General features: G+C 38.8%; 1 protein-coding gene across 8 annotated transcripts in view; it reads right to left on the bottom strand.

Moving 5' to 3' along the window:
• LOC102293462 (piezo-type mechanosensitive ion channel component 2) overlaps positions 1-27684 on the bottom strand; it is an 89912-nt gene that overhangs the window by 7473 nt on the left and 54755 nt on the right. For 3 of the 8 annotated variants that reach the window (XM_042222009.1, XM_005924582.2, XM_042222011.1), the window contains 25 exons: positions 26568-26768; positions 25966-26170; positions 24820-24906; positions 24198-24363; positions 20590-20833; positions 20289-20391; positions 19632-19788; positions 19366-19455; positions 17469-17590; positions 17176-17244; positions 15915-16021; positions 13605-13703; positions 12730-12850; positions 12566-12646; positions 11787-11953; positions 11467-11660; positions 10938-11111; positions 8189-8851; positions 7343-7601; positions 6849-7025; positions 3147-3477; positions 2756-2888; positions 1637-1784; positions 1305-1516; positions 952-1110 (listed from right to left, as the gene is read on the bottom strand). In XM_042222009.1, coding sequence (XP_042077943.1) covers positions 952-1110; positions 1305-1516; positions 1637-1784; positions 2756-2888; positions 3147-3477; positions 6849-7025; positions 7343-7601; positions 8189-8851; positions 10938-11111; positions 11467-11660; positions 11787-11953; positions 12566-12646; positions 12730-12850; positions 13605-13703; positions 15915-16021; positions 17176-17244; positions 17469-17590; positions 19366-19455; positions 19632-19788; positions 20289-20391; positions 20590-20833; positions 24198-24363; positions 24820-24906; positions 25966-26170; positions 26568-26768 — 4469 coding nt within the window. The remainder of the gene's footprint in view (positions 1-951; positions 1111-1304; positions 1517-1636; positions 1785-2755; positions 2889-3146; positions 3478-6848; positions 7026-7342; positions 7602-8188; positions 8852-10937; positions 11112-11466; positions 11661-11786; positions 11954-12565; positions 12647-12729; positions 12851-13604; positions 13704-15914; positions 16022-17175; positions 17245-17468; positions 17591-19365; positions 19456-19631; positions 19789-20288; positions 20392-20589; positions 20834-24197; positions 24364-24819; positions 24907-25965; positions 26171-26567; positions 26769-27684) is intronic. The other 5 variants (XM_042222012.1, XM_005924585.2, XM_042222010.1 and 2 more) reach the window with 4 other exon arrangements.

The raw sequence follows: 27684 nt of genomic DNA, 5'->3' as shown, positions 1-27684 counted from the left end.
TCCCTTCTCTTTGCTGGTGACCCGCCATGTATTTTAAAACACACATTAAATTGCTATTCAGTGAATAAAACCCATTTTTGTGGCTTTTTTATGATGAAGAAATAACACCAAAGATTCCTCTTTCATTCAGTTTAGCCAAAAAATAATGATTTTTTTGTTATCAATTATAGATGTGTGGAAAAGTGGATATAGATTAGGTAGAAAAAGTATTGTGTTTATTAATTTCACACCCTTTTATGCATAGCTTGACTTTCATATTTTTTAGTTCACACATGTTCTGGAGGCCTTCCCAGTGGCCTGATGGTGATTTTCTTGTTGCTGGTAAACAGTGAATTTAATCAGCAAACAGAGCTGTGCAAAATCTACACATCAGGCACAACTTTCTCATATGCAAGCTCTCTCTCTTTCTCTCTGCAGCTTCCATGCCCGCAGGCTCCACATGCAAACTCTCTCCCTCTCTCTGTTTCTGTCAGCAAGGCAGGCAGTGTGAACCATGTAATGTTAGACACGTTGATCAGATAAATAAAGAAAAAGCAGAAGGGTGAGAGACGATGAAATACAGAAGCAGCTGAAAGTACCAGCTAGCAATAGGTCAGTCTAAAACACAAGCTAATACATCTTTGGATCTAGCTGTGCAGTCAAATAAGTAATAATAATGCATATAGTAATAAGCTCATAAATCGAAGTATCCAAACAGCATATTTTAGAGATCTGTTATGAATCTATTATAAATTTAATGTTCGTGCTTACCGTTTCAGCTGCATTAATGAATTAAATTCTAAATGCTAAACTGATCAAATGTAACATAACTAGAGCGAAAACCAATGCTTATGTTTCTATACAATTCTCCTTGCAATTCTGCTTCACCAGCAGCAGCAGCAGCAGCAGCTAGCAGGGCCTTGGACATGTTTGTCCAGCTGGAAGAAATGAAACTCTCTCTGCATAACTCACCCCTGGAACAGGAAGAGGTTGACATAATTGTAGCTCTTTGTGAGGAAGTTTCCCAGAACACGGGTGGGATAACCACAGCGGATCTGATAGGCTGACAGCCCGAAGTAGATGCACTTGACAAAATACCACATCTGAGCGACTGTGTTCTCACTGAAACGTCTATGAAAGGAAGAAAACAAAGACAGCTGTTGAACTGAAAAAAGAATGCAGCTGGTTTTCTAACTTTGAAGAGCAAAATAAAATAAAAAAAAGCACAAATATATTGGACGCCATGCTGTCAGATGTATTTTATCATTTAAATTAATTAGGATGATTCATCTCAGCTCTCACGTGAGCTAAGATGAAGCGCTTACTTGTCTGTGACCTTTGGCAGGATGAAGAACATCCAGAAGTGGATGCCAAAGACCAGAATGACCTGGAAGATAACCTTGCCCATAACAGACTTTCGGAGGTAGAGGGCCCGGTCCACCACCATGGTGCCAAACTGGATCAACACCATGACGAGAAAAGCTCCCGGGACCTGATCCTCTGACAGCGATGATGTGATGTCCGCCGCTGAGTGTTTCTACAAGGAAAAGGTAAACATAAAAGTCAGTCTTATTAAGTCACGTAACAAAATTCTAATTGTTGTTGTCACTTAAGGTGAACATTGTCATTTTCTTCTGCAGATAAATTCAAAACTTACACCAAATGCCCAGAATCCAAACACGATGATGATGAAGTCAACCGTGTCAGCGAGGAACATCAGCACATAGACGTCGGTGACTGCGCTGTACTCTGGATGAATCAAGTTATAGAAAAACTGCCTCATGGGAAGATAGATACCCAAAACCCTACAGGGAGCAGAATCAGTGTTATTAGAAAGCGATCAAACAGACGCCTGAAGCTTTTTGTGTTTGTGACCTTTCTGAGACTGTGTCATTTTGTAAGGAATCTTTTACAAAGTTTCACATACTGAGGTCTGCGCAGAAGAGAATAATCAGCCTTCAGACTACTCTAAACACTAGGATGGAGGAATTTTTCAGTTGTTGGGTTTTAATGATGTCAGTGAGAATCTGATATTGCATCTACAGCCTCCTGTGTGAGCATCTGCCTGCTAATCAAACCCTCAGTTTGTTGAGGGCAGCCAATCAGAAGAACAAGAGCTTAAAGTGTCATGTGCAGTTTAACTTAGTTTAATGATGAACTGGGGGTCTTACAAAAGGATAAGATAAAATGGGATTATTTTTAACCATTAATCATACAAAGCTACTCTAAGTCCAAGAATAAAAATATGTAGTTGGAAATAAAGATAGTAAATCTGCTTTACATCTAAAAACCGCTTATAGGTTTTTTTCTGTGCGTTCAAACAAAATCACTTCAAACAAGTCTATATAACAGCACTTATTTCATATGAAGAGCTGAACTTATTTTGAGCAAAACATTGGGTTTCGGTTACTGTCTTACACATTATATCTGGGAAACCGCTCATTGCATTGCAATTAAATTTAGAACAATAACATGTTTGGAGTGTCTGTTGCAGCACTTACAAAAATGACAGTGAACGGTCTAACGGGAATGCTGTAATTAAAGATCCAAATTTAGACCTTTGAAAGGTTTAAGCTGCTGTATCACCACGGTGGTTTTCCACAGTGCATCTTACATCATTCATCAAGAATACTTGCTGAGCACACTTCTCAGCAATGCTCTCAAAACATTACAAACACACTTTATAGTCAGTAAGAAGCTGTGGGTGAAATTAAAGAGAGAGAAAAAAGAAACACAGCCACTTCAACTTTTACAAAGCAGCTATGTTTTGTGCTACCGCTTTATGATGAAAGCTTTTGCTTTGAAGAGCTGCTCCCTCAGTTTCTCTATGATCATCTGTTTGCGGGTCTTCTGATGGACGCTGGCCTCGCTGCCGCTCTTGCGGCTGCTGTTGCGAGAAGCTGTACTTCCTGTGGAAACAATTTACATTTTCAGTTTTAAATGACCCGTGTCAAAGCTCTGAGTTACTGACAAACGCAATACCAATGCAAGACTTTCTATTTATCGTTATTTTTACTGTAAAGAACAAAGTTTACGGTTACCACAAAATATCATATTTCTTCCAGGTGTTTGTTTTACAGAAATACTGCAGCAGGGGATTTCTTAAATCCACCATCCAAAAACAATTTAGTAGCAGGAAATAGCCAAAGGGAAAAAAAAGCCTTCACCTCTCTTAGATCTTGCAGAAGAGTGAAGAGATGGATGAGAAATGTGTGAGCCTCCACTGGAGCTCTTGCGCCGCTGGTAGGTCTGCTGCTGCTGCTGCGAGTAGGGCACCTGAACGTGTCCTGAATCTATGGAGGTCCCGAAGTTTATGGACCTCAGGGTCTGATTGGAGCCTCTCCTTTCACTGTTTAGTGACGAGCCCGGTTCCGACTCCTTCTCACTCTCCTCGTCTTTTCTCTCGTCTTCAGACTCAGACTGACTTCTGACTTCTTCAGACTGACAAGGTGCCTCTTTCTTTACCTTGGGGTCATCCTCATCCCACAGACCATGGCACTGGTAATGAAAGGTGGAAGGACTGTTATTTCCATATCCAAATAAGATGAAAGTGAACAGGTTTTTTTCCCCAGTCATAAAGCTGTCCTACCCTCCAAAAAGAAAAGAAAAACATAAAAATATCACTAAAATCCCTGATACATGTAACCAATGAAGCCACAAACCCTCATCGTGGTAACAAATCTTTAATTTTTATCTCAGCGTTACTTCAAATACTTCAAATTCCCAACAACATAAATACATCTTCTTTGGTTCCTTTTACAATTTCTACAGGTAAAATAAAAAAAACCCTAAGTTTATATTATCTCTGCTACACTGAAAATAAAAATTTTTCCCATAACGGTTTAGGGAGTAAATGTGACTGATCATTAGGTTTTATAACAGGACTCATTAGAAATAGTAGATGAGAGTGATCGCAGTAATCGGCCTTTCAAATATTGAGAGGTGCACGACCAGCTGACAATACAACGTTAAAATCGCTACGTGACACCCACGACGAAAGTGACGCATCGAGCATAATGGAACTTTTATTTGGCTCTTTTTTGTAATATTTAATTGAGCAGTTTTGCTATTATTATTATTATTATTATTATTATTATTATTATTGTTGTTATAGTTATATGGGTTGATTCTATGCAGTATAATCTGTAAACTAAGTATAAGTGACCAAAAAATCAAATGCAAGGCTTCATAAAAAAGCTGGTCCTCTGTAAAAAAAAAAGAGAAAAAAAAAGGAAAATATCAGAAAGCAATGACAACCCGCATTTTAGTCATTATATGACATAAAAATATTGGCAGCCACTAGCGTAACCCCTCAGCCTCAGCCTAGTAGATACACATGTGGTATCAATTTAAAAAATCCTTTGTTGCCTTGTTCTTAAATCTTATATCAGACAAGAATGGACAACATTCCTCTCTCAAAAGTCCAACAACTGGTTTCATTAGTTGCTACATGTTTACAGACTGTTGTTAAAAGAAGAGGGGCTCCTACACAGTGGTAAACATAGTTACAAGTAACGCGTTATTGTAATCCGATTACTTTTTTCAAGTAACGAGTAAAGTAAGGGATTACTATTGCAAAAACGGTAATTAGATTACCGTTACTTTCCCGTAGGAACGCTGCGTTACTGCGTTACTAAAACCGTGATTTTTTTGCGAGAATGTCTCATGACAGTGACGTAAGCGAGTGCGACGTTCGTGACAACAGCTGTGTGCAGATCAACAGTGGATCATATATCGAGTACGGAGAGAGTATGAGCGTGCAGCGTTTAAAGCGTGGAAGTACTGACCTTACTTTGAGTTTGATTCCATAAAAAGTGACAAAAACATTAGTGTCCGTTGTGCGTGGGAAGAAAACTTCTTTTTACAGCGAAAAAAAACCCTAAACTTCCAAGCAAGCACCGAGTGCGCAACGACGTAATGGGAAATTCACAGAGAAACTCGCGGATTCTTCAACTGACCGCGGCACACCTGCACCAGGGTAAAACTCCGCCTACCCTACTCCTGCTTTACAGGTGAAAATAGAGCAACAGGACCGCTGAGTCTTTGACTTTATTTATTTTCTGCTGTGTTTTACTTGCATCTATTTGAAAGAGTGAGTGTAAACACAAAAAATATTTTATGTGCTGGAATGTGCAGAAAATAGGTTTAAATATTAAACAAATTTCTTCCAGTCAGAGAATGTTGCATATAATTAATTTTTGCTTGATGCATAAAGTTAAAAGATTAAAACTAATAAAACAAGTTTTAAAAAGAGACTTTTCCATTTGATTACATTTTGTATGATGGATTATGTAGAAAAAGTAGAATTGGGCTGAAAGATCTATCACTTTATCACCTATTCAGGTTGTAAATCGTGTTTTTAAAAAGTAACTAAGTAACCAAGTAAATAAGTAATTAATTGCTTTTGAAAATAAGTAATCAGTAAAGTAACGGGATTACTTTTTTCAGTAATTAGTTACTGATTACTTTTTTTCAAGTAACTTGACCAACACTGCCATTCTTCATGAAATAGTAAAATGTCTCAGTTTAAACATCTGATGTGTTTTCTATGACCTGATGCGAATATATATATATGGGCTTATGAGATTTGCAAATCATTTACATTTTACACAGAATCACAACATTTTTGGATATCAGGGTGTAATACAGTCCTTGTTTCACACAGAAATACTAAAAAATTTAATTTTTTTCCTTTAATACAGTAAATATTTTTAAGTAAACTATAGGGAATAAGTGGAAAAGAAAAATCAAATCACATGGGAGAAAAACTCTCTCAGAAGAGGCCTAACATTGACTCTTCATATTTTGCTTTCCCCCCTCACTAACAGAAGGGATTAGTTTGTTCTGGATGGATTTGGGAGAAAATGATACAAGAGGTGGGGTTTGGAATTTTTGGCAAAGATCCTTAGACTAGAATTAGGAGGCAACATTGGACATATTTTCACAAATCCAAATCAATTTAAACCATTACAAAATGTGCCGATATGCCAAAAAAGCAGACATCTGCACAGTTTCTTTCCATAGGGCGTCACTCTCATGAATACTCAGCACTCTCTGTACTTAAACATTATACTATCATACCTGCTGCTGTACTGTTTTGCTCTGTACTGTAAATTTATAGTGTCCTCACCTATAGTATATACAGTAACTAGTCATCCATCCCTTATTTATTCGATAATTTTAGTCCATCATGTGTACCATTGCACCATAATATGCTATGTATGTCTGTGTCATGTTGATAGTATTGTCTGTCGTTTACTCTTTTCTCTACACTGAGAGCAAAGAATGATCTCGAGCCCAATTCCTTGTCAGTGCACACATACTTGGTCAATAAATCTAAGTCTGATTCTAAAAGACACTATCTTCATTTTTAAGAAAATATCACAGACTAGCTAGCTCCAAGTGTCATTGTGTATCCAGAAGGATATCTCATTTCATGTTTACAGCTTTGGAGATATGCAGTCTTAAACTGCTTTTGTTTCATTTGTTGATAATAAACTGTGCAGAACAATCCAGCAGGGACATCTAAATTGCTCAAATACTGGCTTTTCATTCAGTTTTATGTATCAGCCAGCCTGTGCTGCCAAAAGCTGGTACTTATTAATACTGGCCTTCTCAGATGCATAAATCAGTCCATAAAATGTGCAAAGGAATTTTATTTTGTCTGCAGATATTTGAAATATATTTTCTGTCTCTCTGAAAATTAATTCATGATGAAATATCAAGTCAGTGATGTCATGAATAACAAGACACATATAACGAGTGTACTTCAGGAGAATCAACTCTAAAAACAATATGCGGCGATAGTTTTTTATGGTCTTTGTTTTCATGTGAGGGAGACGTCTATATATTTCTGTGTTTGCCCACACCTTCAGGATGGACCTGTGAAAGAAGAGAGCCAGTAACTGGACCAGGTCGTAGTGGACGTAACCGTCTTTCTTCTCCACACCAATGATGTTGGGAGGGTGAAGAGGTTTGTTCTTGTCTACGCTCGAGTGGAACGGGAAGAAGCCAAACTGGAAGAAGTATTTGATGACGATGGTGACCTGGAAGGAAAACATCATCAATCAATTTGAAATACACACCAAGTCCGACTTTTACTCTGGAACCTGATGATCATCTGCTAGACTAAATGCTGTTATGTTCCCTGTTGCCTTTTTTTTTCATCTTAACTTTGTAGTATTCACTGTGGACAAAACCAACAATCTTTTCCTTTATGTTTAGATCCTTTATCTACTTCATTTCCCCCCAAAAAAAGACATCTGAAATTTGAAAATTAATGATAGAAACACACAGTTACTTAACAATTTCTTGAAAATCTTAGTTATTTATTTTGCAATATCATCATCATGTTTGTCTGCACCTCAGTATAGATGATGACAGTCATCCAGTAGCGCTTGCTGGGCCGTGGAACAGACAACATTGCCCAGAGAAAGATGGTAATGGGAAGGACCAGTGTAACACAAGAGGCTGACACCAAGTGGTTTATGATGATGACCAGGTAGCACACCAACTCTGAGTGAGCCACCAGCATGTTGTAGAGGGCGTAGCAAAGCTGGAGGAACAGAGGCTGGTTTTGGTAGAATTTATCTGACTGCTCCAGCTCCTCGTCATAAAACATCCTGGACAGACAGAGGAGGCATTAATGGAGGTCGTAACAGTGAAAAACTATTTATGTTTGATTTTTTTTTTTAAAAGACAGAAATTACATCACAACTGAATGACTCTAGAGACAGATAGTTTACTCTCAGAAGGCTTTAAGTCAGGGGTATCAAACATAAGGCCTGGGGGCCAATATTGTCACAGCAAGGAATTGAATCCGGCCCATTAGACAGCTTTAGAAAATGTCAAGGAGTGGATAGATTTGAACTCTTAACTGTAATATCATAGGTTTTACAGCTTTTTCTATTTATAAGGGCTGCTGTTCATAATAGACCAAAGTAATTAACAGAAAAACAATTAAATAACAGGAAAGTTCCTGTTTTTCCACAGTAAATGAACAAAACATTTATATCTTATAATTACAGGACACTCTGCTTAATGAATTCCCATAACTTTTGCAGAAATTTTACACATTTATCACATGATTTCACTGCTCTGCCCCACTTAAGATCATAGTGAGCTCTATGTGTGGCCCAGCATGTAAAATGAGTTTGACATCCCTGCTTTAAGGTCTAAAACTTTAATCAATATATATTTTTTAACTTACTTGTTGAGCAACAGTTCACTGGCCGTCAGTTCAGTAGTCATAGAGGGCAACATGATGTCCGACCTGCTGTCTGAGCGGCTGTCTGAGGTCATGACCATGCACCTCTTCCTATCTGTGTCACTCTCATCGTCACTAACTTCCAAGCGGTCAAAGCTGACTGCCTTGCTGTAGCTGGGAGGCACATCCGCATCAGATGTTTTAGAGGCATCTGTATCTGGAGTGTAGAGCAGCTCTGTTTGACCCTCCGTAGGCATGAGGTCCTGCTGTCCTGCACCATCTTCACTCTCAGTGATGAACTCTTTCTCCTGGGCAGAAGGAGAAGCGTGTAACTCTTCCACTCTTAAGGAGGGGCCCTCGTCTGGACCAAAAGACTCCCAGGGAGCCTCCTCTCGCTCCTGGTCCTGCTGTTCCTGTAGTCCTTCTTCACCCTCTAATCCCTTCTGCCCTTCCTCCACCACCTCTTCTTCCTCTTCTTTTTTTTCTTTCTCCCTGGGCTCTCCATCACTCAATGCCACACCCTCAGCCTCCCCAATCTCATCAAACTGTTGAGATTCCCAGGGAACCTGCTGCTTGTCTTCCACTTGATCGTGCTCATCCTCCACTTCTTCTATGGTATCAGTAGTTCCCTGTCTAGAGTAAATTATGACACACTGGGTTGGCTCACTGTGAACGAGAAGACAAAACAAAACAGGGATTGTGTCAGATGTATCAATTTATTTGTACTTTCTAAATATTGATTTGGGTTCTCAGTATATCTGGAATAAATAAAAAACTGGCATCAAGCAGAAAGCAAGCGTGTAGACACACTAATACATTTTTAGACTACATTAACCCATATTATGGAATTTTATTTGTAAGCACTGACGGGACCTAAAAATGTTTAAGGGCAAATTTCTGCATTAAAAATATATTACTTTAATCCACCTGTTTAGCCTGTTTTAACTTATTGGCAAGTTATTCACAAATTATGGGTTAACACAGCAGGAGTTGTTTTTTAATAGTGCTTCAAAAAAAGTGTTTGCCCCCATCCTGATTTCCTAGTGTCTTGCATATTTGTCACATTTACATGTTTCAGACCATAAAACCCGAGTAAATACAAAATGCAGTTTTTAAATAATGTTTTTATTGATTAAGGGAGAAAAGTTATCCAAGCCTACCTGGTCCTGTGTGAAAAAGTAATTGCCCCTTTTGTTAAATCATGAATTAACGGTGATTAACCACATTTTTTGGAAAATTGAGTTCAGTTTGACTAAACACACTCACGCCTGGCAGACCTGTTGAATCAAGAAATCACTTAAATAGAATCTGTCTGACGAAGAGAAGCAGGCAAAAAGTTCTCAAAAAGCAACACATCATGTCACGATCTAATGAAACACCTGGGAAACAAAGACACTGACATCTATCATCTGGAAAAGCTTACAAAACCATTTCCAAGGTTTTGGGACTCCATTGAACCACGATGAGAGCTATTATATACAAATGGAGAAAACTTGGAACAATGGTGAAGCTTCCCAGGAGTGACGGACCAGCTAAAACTACTCCAAGAGTACACTGATGACTCATCCAGGAGGTAACAAAAGACCCCAGAACAACATTAAAGAACCACAGGCTTCACATGTCTCAGTTAAGGTCAGAGATCATGATTCAACAATAAGAAAGAGACTGGGGGGAAAAGTCATCCATGGGAGAGTTCAAGGGGAAAACCAGTGCTGACCAAAAAGAACACAAAGGTCTGTCTTACATTTGCCAAGAAACATCTGGATGATCCCCAAGACTTTGGGGAAAATACTCTGGGGACCGGAAAACAAAAGCTGAACTCTCAGGATTTTAGTTGTGTTACATCTGGCGTAAAAGTAAAACAGCATTTCACAAAAGGAACCTCATACCAAGAATAAAATATGGTGGTGGTAGTGTGATGGTCTGGGGCTGTTTTGCTGGCTCAGGACCAGGAAGCTTTGCTGTGATAAATGGAACCAGGAATTCTGTTGTCTAGCAAAACATCCTATAGGAGAATGTCCAGCCATCAGTTCCTGACCTCAAGCTGAAACACACTTGGGTTTTGCAGCAGGACAACGATCCACAACGCACCAGCAAGTCCAACTCTGAATAGCTTTAGAAAACAAAAATGAAGACTATGGAGTGAAAAAAATAGGAAATCAGGAAGGGGTCAAACACTATTTCACACTGCTGTATGTATCACATTCTGGATTGATCATCTCAGTGTTGCATGACTGGCAGAGCCTCTGGACAATCACAATTCCAAATAATGGTCCTTCTGCCTTTTCAGTATAACGATAACCATAACAGAAGAATAATAGCTGGTTAGCGCAGAAGGCTAAGATGCACTTTAACAAATATGCTGTTAAAGTTCATCTTGTGACCATGAAAGAAATCAAGCAGACATCATTTGGGACAGTTGGAACAGCAAACCATTAGAAAGGAACTCTCCCTGTCAAAGTAAAACTATTGTTCGGTCCAACCCAAAAAAAGAAAGAGGCAGTTGTTTAAAAGAAGCAGGTCACAATTTACAAAACCCTTTCTTGTAACAAAATTATTACTGAACAACAACTTGTGTTTAAGGCTAAAAATGGATTTGTGACAGAATGAAATACAAAAGTAAAAAAGTTTGAAATAGAAGTCATGCAGTGATTCAGCAGACGTTAATAATCAATGCAAGACTGATGAAAACACAAAAAAGACAGAAGAGATGCAATGATATTTTCTGTGTGTACATGCAAAGGCCCAGCACCTGGATATGAAGCTGCTGCCGCTGTCCACTGATGAGCTGGACATATCCAGCCTAGGTGATCTTTTAAGTTTGGGCCTGGCACGCTCACTGGTTTTGGGAATGCACTCTGGCATTGCATCCAAGTCTTCCAAGGTGGATTGACGAGAAAACAGTGTGGTGGCGTCAGTGCAGCCACTGATAGGTTGTGAGAGTGACAAATGGGATGATCAGTGGTAAGAAGGATGACATGAAATCTATGTTATGTTAAACAAAAGAGATGATATTCTGCAAATAAAAAGCATCTGTAAAGATCATAGATCATGTGATGATTAACACAAAGATACAGTAAAGCATTCTGGTGAAATGGCTCAGTGTGATGATAATGTGCTGATAGAAAACTATGATAAGTTTGTTTTTAATGCATTGAAGCAGTAAAAGTATACACGTTTTTATTGCTTCTTTCACATTTGCACAATACTGCACATAAAGACAACCTGAAACCGTTCATGATGGCATCTCGTTTAGTCTTCACATTGCACTGCTAATCTACCTGGACATGCTCTCTCTGGAGGCCGTGGACTCCTGGCTCTCCATCCGGTGACCTCCTCGCCTTCTGGGGACCCCGATGGAGCCCGAGACTGAGTCGTCCTCGCTCAGCACATCCATGCTTGCCTGTCTGGACATGTTAAGCCTCATGGCCTTGTGGTAATAAACATGGATGCTCTCTCTGGATGGCACGTTACCCTGGTGGGAGGAGAAGAGATCTGATCATACGTATTCCACTGAGTGATTTTATAAATGATTCAGTGAAAGCACATTTACATTAACCCTACTTCTACATGTTTAAGGTCACTGCAGAGAGCTGCATACCTTCTTGACCTCTCGAGTCAGCATGCAGCGCTCTAAACGCAGCACAGTGGAGATGTCAATGTACTCTCTGCACATTTCATTCATCCATTTAGTGAAGCTTTCCACCGTCGTCTGGAAGAGCATCCAAGTGACCTTGATGATGTTGAACACTCGTTTGATGATGTTGTCTGATGAAGAGCACACAACAGAAAATGCATTAAACGTGGTCGAATTAAAAACTCATACTTAAATAAACCTTTTCATTAAATAATTGACAGTGTTGTATGTCCGAATGCCAGTAAAATTCCTTGAAATAATGATTTCAGTAATTCCTGCCTTAGTTCCTATCACCGTTGGGATCCTGATTTGCTGTGATTGTCCATGGGAGTCTAATCGCCAAATAGCTAGATTGATTTTTTATATTAATATATCACATTTAATTCCTACTAATTATCGCTCCTTATTGAACTAAGGTTATTGCACCCATAAATCTGTTTGGTTTTACAGGGGATTTACAAAAGTTGCACCGTTTTCTAAACACAGACACGTTAATCAATTACAGTATCAAGCCCAAAACGTATGACATTATTTCTGGTTGTTTTATTTGCTGAAACAGCAGGTTCATGAACCAGCAATCTAATAAATATTAATCTGATTTAATCACTGAAAATAATGATAGCATAAAGATTCCCACTCAAAAATACATTTTAATATGTATACCAGTTTTTCTCATGATGGAGAATTTGGTCAGTGTAAATTGGAGAGCTGTAATTTGTAAAACTGAGTGTCATAAAACCAACCTGGGCCACCAGATTTCTTGTTCTCATCGTCTTTTTCTTGCCCATCAGACAGCTCGCCAAGGTCGATGGTCACGCGACCTGCTGATGTACAGTACAGACAGTTTAGTATAAATTTAAAGTCTGTTTCAAGTCAGGAAAAAATTTCCTTTCTAGAGCTGACTTACCATCTTTCTTGCTTTTTCTGTGTCTAACTCCTTTCGTGTATCTCTTCCAAAATTTGCGCTTCGCTTTGCCTCGCGCCCTGAGAGCAGCTTTGGGGTCTGTGATCCAGGTTTGATACATATACTGGAGAAAGGAGGGTAGCAGTTAAGTTTTAATGAACGTCACTGAGGGGAATTAAGCCACAACAGAAAAAAAATATTAGAAAGTTTATATCTAATCATTAAAAGTCATGTAAATGTTATGCTGCTCTATTTTAGTATTTCTTCAAACTAGCCTAGAAATAAAATCAACAATTCATCATAGTGAACATTCATATGATTAAAATACCAATTACATCTTTTGTTTGCCTTTTAAACAAAATATGCTTGAGATTTCTTTAATGCAAGATCACCATCACCTTACTTTACACCAAATCTTTACAAAAAAGGAAAGAAAAGCGAGGGAGATAATTTTCAAAACAGTTTTTTAACTCTGACTTTGATTTCTAAAACTTGTGTAACAACCTATAATACCTATTTTATACCAAAAAAAATCTTTACCAGGAATAGGGACCACAGATCAAATCTGAATTATGTTGTACGTTACATATGTGATAGATCGTCAGAGCAGCGGGCCACATAACATGGCCATGACACACATGCAAACACCAATCAGTCAGACAGTAACAATACATAGTACAAAAACATTCTCATTCCAAGTCGAATTTGGTGATCTGTGTAAGTTTAGTGTTTTGGAACTGGATGAATAAACACATCTATTAATTTACAGCATGTTCACCAAACACGAGCTGGAAAGGCAGTTGTCTGTGGTGTTAGTTGTTATTTGAACTGGCAGATGTTCACAGAGAGAGCCAGCTGTGTTAGATGAGGGTGAATACCTTGCCTGCCTTCACTACATACTGCAGCACAGTTTTAGGCAGCTTAATGACAGATTTGGGTAAAGCCAGAAGAGCGGAGACAAACTTCCCAATAGCTCTCTGAAGAGAGGGAACAGAGTGGGGAGAGGGTTAGTAGAAAACAATTTCATACTGTTAGAAACAACAGAGGTTAATTATGTTAGGAGGCAGTAAACAAGAGGAGGACTTCAAAGCAAAATTATAGGTGTTTATTGAAAGGTTAGTGCCTACTGTATCACAAATCACATATTGTACTGCGCAAAAGTCTTCTTTATATATTGTTCTAAGAAAATGGGCTATAGGTCCAGTTATTTATTTAAACATGTGCAAACATGCATGGAAAGTGTACAGTATGTAAATTAAGATACAGAGTTTAAAATTTAATGAGCTTGACAGTCAATATTTGGTATTATCACCATTATTCTTAAACACAGCCTGAGCAGTCTTCAGGAATAGTTCTCCAGGCTTTTTGAAGGACATTCAAAGCTCTACTTTGTATGTTGGTGGTCTTTTGGTCTGTTCTCTATCAAGATGATCCCATACTGCTTCAATGATGTTGATGTGCAGGCTCTGGGGAGACCAATCCATCACTGTCAGTGTCTCACTGTGTGGTTTTTCTATCCAGGTACACTTTTACTGCATTGGCAGTAAAAGTTTGGGATCATTGTCAAGCTGTTAAATGAAGCTGCTCTCAATAAGATGCTTTCCAGATAATATTGCACGATGGATCCAAATCTCATGGCACTTTTCTGTGTACATAATTCCATAATAATTCCAGTTTTGACAAAATCCCCAACATTGCTAGCTGACATGCAGTCCCAAACCGTAACAGAAACTACACCGTGTTTTACAGATGACTGCACTCATCTCTTCTTGACCTGATGAGAATTTGAACCAAAAATTTTACATTTTTATTCCAGTTCTTGTGACTGGACTTTAAGATACTGTTCATCTACAGTAGATGGTGTTTTTCTTCTGTACAAAAATGTATAGACACAATACTGGTTCACCCCTTAAGTCAGGAGCCTTTTAATGGTTGGATGACTCATAGGCCAGTGTTAAGTGGTTTAACAAATGAAAAAGCATTCCTCTAATAAATATAGTCAGGTAGACAGACTGGACTGAAAATGAGCGAAAAAGAAGTCAATGTCCGAAGAAAACCTTTGGGAAACCTTCAGAAAGCCTGGTCACTTATTGCTCAAATCCACTTTAAAAATGACAGCTCTGGCTCCTTGGAAACAAAATATAAAGAAATAAAGGGTGGCTTAAGACTTTTGCACAGTATCATACATCCCAACTTCTACATTTAACCCAGGAAAACAGGAATGCACTGTAAGTGTAAAACTCTTTCTAGGTGATATCTTTATATATACTTATTATATTATATATACTTCTACTTTATATACTTAATTTTCATTCATCAGTTGGTGTGTTTGTGATAGTGGGAGGGTTACAGACATGAGTTGAGAAAGAGGCCAGAAAAACAGGCTATAGTTGTGGTTACAACATGATGAAGTAGTCTTCCATTGTGTTACATTGTATACACAAATGAAATGTTATGAAGTGTTATGTCTACCTGTGGATGTGAGGACAAAAAAAAAAAAACATTGCTCACTCATACACAGAGGTACGCAGTACTACAAATACTGCTGTATTTCCTCTTTCCAGAATGACACCTTTGTGTTTTAAACTTCATTTGCTTCTCCACTTCTGCTTTAAACATAGTAAATGAGCCAATATGACATCATTCACTATTTTGGCTGTTGCTATTCTGTTTTTTTAAAAAGCAAACATCAGAAGTGATGGGTGGATGTGCTTGAGAAACCTGCAAACTCACGGAGTAACAAGTTGTCAATCAGAAAGTATACGCTGGTTTATCATCTAATTTATAAATTTTTAAAAAGAGCATCACATTGTATTCAGCAAGACTTTGAAAATAGTGACTGACATCATAAACTCTTTAGGAAAGTGTTACTGTGTCTATAAATCATGGGAGAAATAGGGTAATTTTCCCATAGACTTCTGTGTAATCAGATTTGTTTTTACAATGCGAGGAGCTGCCCCCTGCTGGCCATTTGAAACAATGCAACCTGCATTCGCTTTGCTTTTATGATCCAAGGCAACGTCCACCTTTTACATATAGTTTACTATAGTTGTAAAGAAAAGTAATAGCTTAGAGAAGCCAATTAAAAACTATTTTGTAAAAAAGGACATCCATAACCATGTTCTTCTCCTTAAAATCTCTTTGGGAGAATCACAGCATTTCCCACTCTGAAGCCAAAATATAACCACCTGAAATGCTGACTTCTTTGGTGGATCGTCATCTTTTTTCTCTTCTTCCTCCTCTGCTTCTTCTTCACTGTCAGTTTCAAACAAGTAGTAGTCTCCACTTCTAACCACTGAGGGGCAGAGCGCAAAGCACTGTTACATTCACTCAAACACAGGCTGAAGTCATTTATTGCTTTTATGACATTAAAAAAAAAGCAACAGAAGGTTCTCTTGCTGTAAGGAAGAAACACAACCACATTAAACTCTACATATTTCTCTATCAAACATTTGCATATATCTATGGCTCGTTATGATATAGACGCACTTTTAAGAGGATGAAACCACACGTTAGTAAAATTAACGAAAGTATGAGCAGAAAACACAATGAGGAATGTCTGTTATTCTCATATTTCAGTCGCCCTGGAGTGACTCCAGTCTACAGTAGTTAAGTGTTAGAAGCAATGGGATAGACAAGGCTGACTTATGTCCTTGAACAGAACCGCAGTGGGCAGGAGATGAGGGGAGGATGCTGGGAAATGGAGATGAAACATCAAATGACAAAGAGATAAAATGGAGAAATAATTTGAAAATGTCATGTGGGGGTGGAGTATGATATGAGACATGAGTTCAAAACAAACAGGCAACCGCTGTATTGACTCAGGGAAATGCTGGCATTTTTTTTTATTTACCACAAACCGACTGTAAAAGCCATAATTTTACATATTTAATCACTGGTCTGATTGCTGTTCTATTTTCTCCTAGGTAATGCCTGTTTGGTGATCATGTCTGCAGGCAAAGAATGAACTAAACCTTCAGCCTTTATTCCAGTACTGAGAATGAAGGCTTGTCAGCTTCATTTCTTTGCTTGAAAATATTTTGCAATGGAGTGATTCTCTACTGTAGGCTCTTTAGGTGAGACCAGCGATGAAGTTTATGTTTTAAACAACGTCAAGTATAAAACCTCCAGACGTTAGTCATTTTCCCTTTCTTCATTGCTTCTATTTAAGGCAACCCCGTGCTGCACTCTTGCTGAGACTGGTACGCTTTTATAAACCTAAGAGTCTCGCCACACTTGCTTTGTAAAGTTACGCAAGAGCTACAGGTAACGGGGATCCTTAAATAGAGACAGAAAAAGATTAAAGTCCGGAGGGAGAAGGCAGATACTATATGATGTTGCCTTTAGAGCCCATGGGCAGTATGGGAATCCTCAGCGTTCTGGTCAAGGACACAAGGGCCAATCAGAGTGGAGGAAGAGAAAAAAGAGGTTTTGGGGGGGTCAACCTACTGGAAGCATGGTCAACCCACGGCCTCCACCACTGCTTTTTTTTGGTCTTGGCTTTCGTTGGCTGTGCTCCTAAAATTTCACAAATACATCAGTGCAACATTTAATAAGAAATTCAGTTCTGTAAACTTCAAGACACAAATCTAGTATGTGAAGCTTTTTATTTAGTTCCAATGCTAATAGAAATGACACTATTATAGACATTCTGTTCTTCTTATGAACGATCATGAACGCCCACCCTCCTTGAGTAATACCAAAACTCATAGTATTTCTACACCCAGCAGGCTTTGTCATACCATCATCATCATCCTCTTCGGGCGGGACTATCGTCTGTCCATCTCCAGAATGTTGAGCCAGGCTCAGCATCTTCTCCTTGCCCCGCTTAAACTTTTGCTGCCTCAACTTAATGCGCTCCATCCTGATTAGATCAAAGAGAAGGTGACGAGACACAAAGAATCGACACAGAGGAACAGCGTAACAGACTGACCATAAACACCTCCGGGCTTCATGTGGAAATTACTGTACGTTACGTAACAATGGAGTGCTCATTAGACAGGGCGAGTGGACATCATCAGAGCTGGTGAGTAACCCCTGAGTTACTATGAGTGGTGGAAATACATTGGCTTGATGAAGTAGAGCAGGTTTCTGGGAAACAATGATGAAACTGAGCCAGGACACACTTTGAGTCAAGTTTTTCTGCATCATGTTTACCTCGCTGTGAGATAAATTAGAGGGGGCCTAATAAAAGACGCTCAAAATCATGAAACAGACATAACTGTGTTTTAGTTTAACTCAGTGTTTAGTGATATTTTGCATTTATGTATTGTCGGCAAAAACAATAAAAGACCTGGTGCCGCTAAAGTCACTCAACTAAACTTAATTCTCATATAAAACGAATTAAACACACATATTTGAGTCGCTATGTTGCACTGCAAGACACGCTTTTCATCATTACCCCGAGTGCTCCGACTGACACCCTCACCTTCCACATCTACTCTGCCTCCTCTCTCAGCTCTTGATATTTCTCAAGCTTTTTGTGTTCCTTCTTTCTGATGTTGCTATCATTTGGTGTAGCTACATATATCACTGCAACCTTCTTCATCTATGTCCGGTTGGTTAGCTATCACCAGTTTGTCCATCTGTATCTGGAAGTCCAACGGGATCTGAGCTGCTGAGGGGGTTCATAGGCTTGAACCTGCTGAGCCAGATGGTTAACAAGTAACAAAGAGAGGGAAGGGAGCTAGAACATAGGGGATTGTACTACCACAAAGTAAGATTCTGATTCTGATTGAAGGCATCAAAGACAGCTACAAGTACCTTGGAATCCCACAGGCAAATGGGAACCAAGAAGCGCTCACAAGAAAAACTGCAACGCATGTACCACCAACAGAGAGAAGAAGTAACTGATATAGAAAAAGCCCACCAATGGCTGGAAAAAACCCGACTGAAAGACAACATAAAGGCACAAATCATGGAAACACAGGAACAAGCTCTAGGTACAAGTTCATTAGAGAATGGGATCTATCACACCAGACAAGACCCCAGGTGCAAGCTGTGCATAGAGGCCCCCGAGACAATTCATCACAGCAGAAATGAAGATGTTTCTCCAACCTTCTGTCATCCAATTTTGGTGAGCCTGGGCAAATTATAACCTCAGTTTCCTGTTCTTAGCTTCCCAAAGTGGCACCACATTTGGCCTTCTGTAACCAAGTCGCTTCAAAATTTGACCTGTTATGCATTCTGAGATGTTCTTCTGCATACCTTAATTATAATGTGGAGTAATTCCGTTACTGTTGAGTTAACGAACAGGTGTATCTAGTAAAATGACCAGTTGGTATATATTTGCACCCAAGTGCCACGATGAAGCAAGGCAGGAAGTAGTATAATTACATTTTTTTCAAGGAATGTAAGGATAGATTTCAGATAAGAGGAAAGAAAAGCAGCTAATTATAGCAACTACTGGGTAGAAATTCTGATTTAATTTAAAGAAAATTAAAAGAAAATTAAATTTCATGATTAAAAATAAAAATCCTTCACTTGTCACTGGTTTTGCTTTTTTCTTGTGCAGACAACTGCAGAGCAGTTACGTGTCTTAGGAAAATAATCACTTTTCCATTCAGCGTTGGCTCAAAAGACAGTGGCATCACAGACACATCATTTCATCAGAGGAAGGTTAAATGTTTGGAGTCTCACTGTCTCTTCAGCTGCTCCACGGACTTGCGCTCCTCCTCCAGTCTGGCTCTCACTGCCTTCACTATAGTTGCTTGGAAAAGCTCTGCACCTCTGAAAAACACAGAAAGACATTAGGAAAACATTTTGTTTGGTACGCCTGTATTTGTCAGGTAGAAAAGTTAATGCTTTGAGAAGAAATTTTAATACACGAGCATTGGTCTTGAATAAATCAAACCTGTATTTCTAATGAAATTGACTCCATGTAGCTGTCTCACTCAGTTAAATACCTGGAAGCGAGGATCTGTGATGCTCTGATATCTGCCACCACATGTAGAAAGTAGTAACTCATGAAGACTCGTCTCTGCAAGAGCAGGAAAGCAAAGCAGATACTGTCCCAGATGATGCCGGCCTCATTGCTTGGCACCTCACAAATATCCTTAGCATCTGGAATTCACATACAACACAGCCATATTTATTAATCAGGCACAACATTACGACAACTGACAGGTGGCGTGATTAACACTGATTATCTCCTCGTCATGGCACCTGTTAGTGGGTGAGCTACATCAGGGAGCAAGTGACATCAAAGTTAATTTGTTAGAAGTGGGAAAAATGCCGACCGTGTACACCCTTTCATGGAAACCTGTTTCAGCAGGATAATTCACCCTACCATGAAGCAAAAAAATGGTTCAGGAATGGATTGATGAGCACAACAAGTTTAAGGTTTTGACTTGGCTTCCAAAATTCCCACATCTCAATCCAATGCAGTATTTTTGGGATGTGTTGGACAAACAAGTGCCATCCGTGGAGGCTTGGATGGGACTTGGGTTTTTTAAATGATTATTAACTAAGTTATAGGATTATACCTGCAAGTTGTTCATGAAAGTTAAAGCAATGTTTTAGTAATGAAAGTAGAAATTTGAGTCAATTCACCCTCTGCTTACTTGTATTTATGTCGTAGCCCTTGATGGTGCATGCCAGACTGAACACCTGGATTAACCAGCAGTGGTCCTGTAGCAGTTGGTTGATGTACCCACAAGCCAGGATCTAAAAACAATGTTGCTTTATTACACACTATAAATATTGCATTTTAACTGTCAACGTATCAGTTAAAACTTCACATTTGTATTGCTTTGTAAATACTATGCAGATAATGTTTTCAAATCTCAGCAGTTTATCTCTTTTTATGTTGAATATATAGATGATGATAATGGTATTATAATCAGTTTGTCATAGATTACTTACAGATAAAATGTTTTTCATAGTAATCACAAAGATGTTGTAGGCAATCAGGAAGTCCCAGTAGTGGAGGATCTTTCTGATTGGCTTCAGCAACAGGTCTCCACCAAAGAGCAGGAAGTAGAAGCAGGCCACCAAGTAACCCATACAGAAGACGCTGATACGTGTGGTTCCAGTGATGAAGATGATAGTGAGGACAAACCAGAAAAGGTAGCTGAACATGATCACTTTTAGCATGTCCAGGTAGGACCTAGAAATAGAGAAAAACAGTTTTTGTAAATGAAAAGACAAACAAGTGTCTGGTAGTTTTGAGAATAAGGATCCTTTCAAAAGCAGCACAGTGGCAGCTCCAAATGTGAATGAAAATTCCTAACCACGCAAAGATAAATAAATAAATAAATAAACAGAGAGATCAAATATGACATCCCAACATGGAGTCATGTGAAAATGAAAGTGCATCCTCTTTCATCTGGTGACTATCAGGTTCTAACATTAGGCAAATACAACCTCAAATGAACAGCAACACATGACATATCACAGTGTCATTATTATTTATATAACAAGAGCTTTAGCATGTTAAATGTTTATAACATTATAATTAGAAAACTGACTCTGTCCACCAGCTAATGGTTGGCTGAAATTGGGTCGAGCATGTGGACAATGACCCCAAAAACAGCCGTCTTGGTTGACATGCCTCTGCAACGTCGCATAGAGACCTGGGGTGATGCCTCTGGATTGCTAGACTGAGGTAGTGGGTCCCATCTTGCTCCAGCTATAGAGGGGATCACACTACTTGCTGATGATGAGCATAAAGAGTGAAGCTGTCATAGATACAAACAGCAGAAATGAGCTTTCTCCAAAGAGTAGCTGGTCTCTCCCTTTGAGACTGAGTGACATAATATTGAACCTCCCAAATTAATCTAGTTGCATATATTTTTCTAGATCCAGGGACTCGATTCATAGTTGTTTTGGAACTCATTTTCAGTGCAGGTGGGCATATAAAGTCTTGGACTGCTTTTATTTATATTCTGAAATCATTAGAATTCTGCTTGGAAAAAAAGTTAAAAAATAAAATCCTGGGCAATTAAATGTAATTAGCAAAACAGTCGTTACTCTGTGTTCAACAACTAGCGTTTTTCAACAATTTTCAATCATGTCTCACAATGTCATCTTGTGTGGACTTATTTGAGCACTTTAATTCTCAAATAAATCCATAGAGTAAGACGTATATTTACACAAGGCCTGTTGCTGTCATGAAAAAGCAATGAGGGAGGTGGATGTAGTTGATAAGCTGATTTTAATCCCCATGGACCCCAGCTAGCTGCTATTACAGGTTAGGGTACATGTTTACCACATAGCAAAAGTCAAAAGAGAATTATCTGCTCATCATTCACAATTAGGGTATCACTTAATGTCACTTAGAATCTGATCAATGAATAGGAATGAGAGCTGTAACCCGATCCTTTCGCTCAGCACAGGTACACTGCTGCATGTCTTGCGCATCTCTAACATGCTAGGCGCATGTCTATGGCTCCATGTGAAAGGCTGACGATATGATGCGCAGAGTGGAAACATGAGATGTAGCGTGCATTAATTTCAGATACATGGGGCCACAGTAACAGCTTCAACTCTTTAGAAAGCAGCTCTGATGAAGTGGGTTTGGATGGGACGATGCGTTGAAGGGCCGGAACAGCTGAGTGAGTGTCCTTCTTCATCAGGGGGAGAAAATACCTTTTCCATACTTAAAAGCTATTTATTGAGTTAGAGTACAAGGAAAAAGCGTCTGAGTCGGGGAGTGACGGACAGAGTGTTTTTGTGGATTATGGATTTCTCCCCCCACCCCGTATCCGTAATTCGATTCTGGAGGGAAACGATGGAATAAGTGCAGAGCTGCTGTGGCATGGACAGACGGGCTGTACAGCTCTCTCTCTTGCACTACTAGTGCTTGTTGATGGACACAGAGTGCGTTAATAAAAGACTTGTCCACTTTGCACACCAAAACAGTGGAATCTGAAGAGCACATAATCAATGAGTGTGGACAGGTCAGGATGCTCTTGCTGTCTTTTTAACTCGCGCCCTCTTCCCCTCAACATCCTGCGTTCACTCTTTATGTGCAAAGTCAGTATCCAGATCAGGCGAGTTTCTAAATTATGTATACAGCATGTATTTAATAACATCCCTCACTAAACCTCTCAGCTGTCATTTTTTTCTTACCTTTATTTTCTGGGATAAAGTATTTGCTGACTGAGAACGTTCTTATTCAGCACCATCCCACTTAAGATTTCGGCAGTTACACAGTTTGCAGCCAAGCACAACAACAGTTTTCTTCAGAGCACACCTCTGACAACGCAAATGGAGGAAAAGGGGGGTGTTCAGCCTGTTTGTTGATCTATTTTGTCAGCTTGTGAAGCAGGACATGCCAGAAAAAGTCTGAAAATCAGTGCTGTAAGAGATGCAATTGTGTTATTGCAATGGGAATGTGAAAACTTCAATCTGCAGATTGTTTAGTATCCATAATTTAGTAATTCCAAAGTTGTCTTAAGTCATATACTTCTGGGGCAATAATTGCAGAGTGAGACAAACAAGGTAACAAAGTAAAACAAGAACCAACTTGAGATGTCACGAGAGTGGGTCACACACAAAAAAGCAAAGAGAATTGGAGACATGGAAAAAAAACACTGAAAATGCATTAAAGAAATAATTACAATTAATCCGTCAATCACACACATGTACATACATAACTGCAAGTACACATTTGTTGTGCTGGACTATTCACTACAAGCAATTTGAGTTTAATGTTTAGCTGAGAGATATATATTAGGCTTTATAAAGATAGAGACAACAGGGAGACAGAAAGGAAATAAGGGACAAAGACAGAAGGTCCTGAGTAGAAATAAATAATGGATACTAAAATAACCAAATGGGTTTTTCTTTAATGTTGAAGCCTGTTATACATTTCTAAAACCAATTTTTGACTGTAAAATACTTTCAAAAAGCTTTAAATACATATACTTAGCTTTTAACAGCTCCACTTGTGTGGAGCACATTTCAGTTTTGTATCTGACATCATAGATAGGCACCCAACATCATTAAGCATCAATTAGACTGGCTACTTCACTTCCTTTCCATTTCAGCATGTTGACCTCTGTCTTAATGGCGGCTGAGCCACGCAATAGCCACAAAATGATGAAAAGAGAATCTAATGTAAAATATATTTCAGAAACTGGAAATCATTTAAAAAGGTACATACAGCAATACACTTTATCCATGTAGGACTAATAGAAATATACAAGGCCACAAGGCCAACCACTGTAGTGAACAAAGCTTTGAATCAAGGATCCAGCACCAGTGCTGCCACACTAACTGACATGGCAAAAAAATGTCCTAATACACAGTATGTTGAAATAAATGTATCAAAACAATACTAAGAGTTGCACCAGCACTTAGCTGCATTTTGTAGTATACAATACAGCATGTTTTCTGGCCACAATTCTCTGCCTCAGCTACATGTACAGAACATTTTAAGGCATACTACTTTCAGTAAGTACTACTGCAGCAGTTCTTACTGAAAGCAAAATGAAAGTATATCTAATTTGGAGTGTTATCTGTGGTACCTGCAGTGGATAAAGTCGGGCACAGGGTTGTGGACGCTGAAGGAAGCTGCATCCAGGTCTCTGCAGATCTCTACATTGTCACCGGCCATGAGGCGGACAGCTGCCTTGTTCTCATCGTCAAAGACCTGCCTCTGGAGGGAGGCGCAGAGGAGCAACATGAAGTCATCTAAAAGAGAAGAGGAGATGAAAGCGTTTCTATTTGTGGAATCAGTGTTAAATCTTCATAAGATAAAACAATTATTTGATTTTGCCTGTGACGGTACATTTCCTTTACTGTATTCAAGTCTCAAATTTTAAAAGTTAGCTTAGTTATTTAGAGACTGCAGACAGACGGTCGAAGTCGAAAGTTTGTTTGCACTTTTTTAAACACCACTAGATGTGTTTGAGTGCTTTATTTACTAGTTACTTTATACATTATAATTTTAACACAAAATTATGTCATGTTGGAGTTTAAACTACGAACTATTGTAATAACAAAATGCTTCTGATATACTAATATATTAGTAAGAATAATCCACTAATATGATTAATCGCATGAAGATTTACATGCATGCTTCTAACTTCTAATGAAGGATTTTCATTTATTCTTCAAAGAAATTTTCACTTTAACTATAAAACTCACAGATGAGGAATAAAGGATTGGGCCTGCTGCGGAAATCTGGAATATAGAGCCACTTGACCACGTTGTCATTTTCTGTCCAGGGATAACCTGAAAAGAAAACATTATCATCAGACATGTGTAAGAACATCATAAAAATATCACGCTTCGCTTTGAAGAACCGCAAAAGAACGGAGCCATGACGTGTTAACGGATTAAAAAAAGAAAAAAAAGTGCATCATAAACATGAAGAGAACACCTTTTACGTGTGGACAATTTTTGTAATTACATGAAAAACAGCCTTAATTTATCTCTGAAACAGTAATGAACTGACTTTTAACTTACATTATTTAAATCATTACATACCCTTCATTTAATGAGTAATTAAATCCGATGGTAACGTGTTATTCTACAGAGGGAGTTTGTTTATTTATTTATTTCTTTTTGTGCTGCAGCCTGGCATTGCTTCCAGCTGATGGGATGGAGAGACTTACTCAGTAATAAAATAAAAATATACCAACTCGCTATGGTTTTGTTTTACAGTTTGCATGAAAATAATAGACATTTTTACAGTTTAATGCAGGGTAACTGCATTACACTGTGGTGCTCATTGTCGGTGCTAGGTTACATTAGGTTTAGTGTATCAATTTAAAATAAGCTGATGATCCTGATTAGATTCACTCATCAGCGTATAAACTTTATATGATCTTTATACAGTTTTTAAGCTTTATAGCTCATGTAAAGTTTGTTTATTCTTGTTGAGTTCAGTTGGATTCCTAAATCCACAAACAGCAGTAATTCTCAGAGCAGCAGCAGAAAATGTTATCTGATCACAGCGTGTATGCAAAGAAAACAAATCTACTTCAAATTTCTAAGTGATTCTCTTCCCCACACTTCACTACTTCACAAATTCCACTTTAACTCCTGAATACAAGCAAAGACAAATCTGCACAGTAAAAATTTCCTGTCTTCCTGGTGCCTGAAAAATTTTGCTCACCTACTTCACCATGGTGATATGGTGATGAGATAGATAAGCATCTTGGAGAATCAGTCAGTTATCTGGACCAGACACATTGTTAAGAATGGCTTCTACGAGGAAATTAATCAGCTTTTGACTCACCAAGTGTCTGGTTATTGTGAGTGCAATCTGGCACATTTGATTACACAAACCTTTACAGGCTGCAGGTGGGATCCCGATGCAGACGAAGTACTGAACAGTAAGCATGCATGCCAGAAAGCAGCAGTACTTGGGCCAAATCTCAGCAATGGCTTTCCTTCTACGTCTGTACAGCACCGCTATTAAGGCAAACGCATGAAGCATGGCATAGAAGTCCATACGCTGCCCTATGACGTTGACGACCAACAGCAGGCAAGTCTAAGGGAAACACAAGAGGAGTGTACATGAAGCAGTGTAGCACAGTACACATTTTAATAATGGGTTGCATTTATAGAGCGCTTTTCGAGAACCTCAAAGCACTGTACAATTCCATTATTCATTCACTCTCACATTCACACACTGGTGGAGGCAAGCTACAGTTGTAGCCACAGCTGCCCTGGGGCAGACTGACAGAAGTGAGGCTGCTATATCGCACCATTGGCCCCTCTGGCCATCACCAGTAGGTGGTGGGTGAAGTGTCTTGCCCAAGGACACCACGACCGAGACTGTCCGAGCTGGGGCTCGAACCGGCAACCTTCCGATTACAAGACGAACACCCAACTCTTGAGTCACGATCGCCCCAATTTAACTATTTCTACTTCATTATGCCACCTACCTCAAGTCCAAACTTGTAGAAGAAATAGTTGATGAAGTATTTGATGAAGCAGACAATGTTGATGTCCAGGTGCTGTCGTGTGATGTCATGAAAGATAATCCTGGCAGCGGGAGGTGACAATTTGTTCCTCAGTCTGAAGTATTTCTGATGGCGGTAGATGGTTACCTCCAATGCTAACAGAGCCAGCATCCAGAAGTTGTTCTGCTCAGATGGTCGGAAGAGAAATTTCCCCAAAATGCTTAGTTTTTATAAACTGTGTTTTAAAAAATATTTAAATGTGATTAAATGGGCTGAGGATTACAGACGACGGGTTGGGGAGCATCCAGAGAGCAACTTTAACATTGCTGGTTTTACTCATTTAAAGGACAAAAACTGCAGAATAGTTCCAGTTATTGGCAACATTTGATTGGCACTTCATATTTTCACAAGGTCAAGTGAATTACATTAAACTACTAAAAGTGTGAAGAAAACAAAAACACAAACCCGACTTACAAGACTGCAATCAAGATGTGATTTGCTGTATCCCTAGTAACTGATTTCAGTACTGCACATTGAAACAATTACAAAGAAAATCTAATAAGAAATTCCCTTTTGCTCTTAGACAGTGGAGATGAAACCACACAGAGGGATGATCTGAATCCCAGTCTGGCTTTTCATTATGCCAACAAACACATAATGAGATGTTTCAATATGAAAACCACTGCTAACTAAATAAAACAGAAATTCTAAGTATTCAGAGTCTGAGATCTCACAAGTATTAAGTTCCCCTAAAAGGTCCAGGGGATGGGGAAAGATACTCACAAAAGAATCTTACAAATATTCCTCCTAACTGTCAAACATATAACTCATCATCTACATAAGACTTCCGTACAAAGGTGAGCTCTACAACCCGTTGAATTACAGTTAAGCACCAGACCTGCTGTCTGTGACAGCCTGTAGTTGAAAACCTTTGCTATGAACTGTTATCACTCAATATTAGCTTTTTTTAAATACATTTTTTATACATTTTGTTTATTTTAAAAATCCAAAAGTCTTGTGTTCATCTCACTGAATAAAACACAGATCACCTCCTTCCCTGTACAGAGATTTGGAGGTGTGGGTGAAACAGAGTGACACT

Source organism: Haplochromis burtoni, unplaced genomic scaffold (genome assembly GCF_018398535.1).
Source record: "Haplochromis burtoni strain Fernald_Lab_line unplaced genomic scaffold, NCSU_Asbu1 Contig_78, whole genome shotgun sequence".
Lineage (NCBI taxonomy): Eukaryota > Metazoa > Chordata > Actinopteri > Cichliformes > Cichlidae > Haplochromis > Haplochromis burtoni.
Note: the sequence above shows the minus strand (reverse complement) of the source record. Positions and strands in the feature narration are given on the sequence as shown.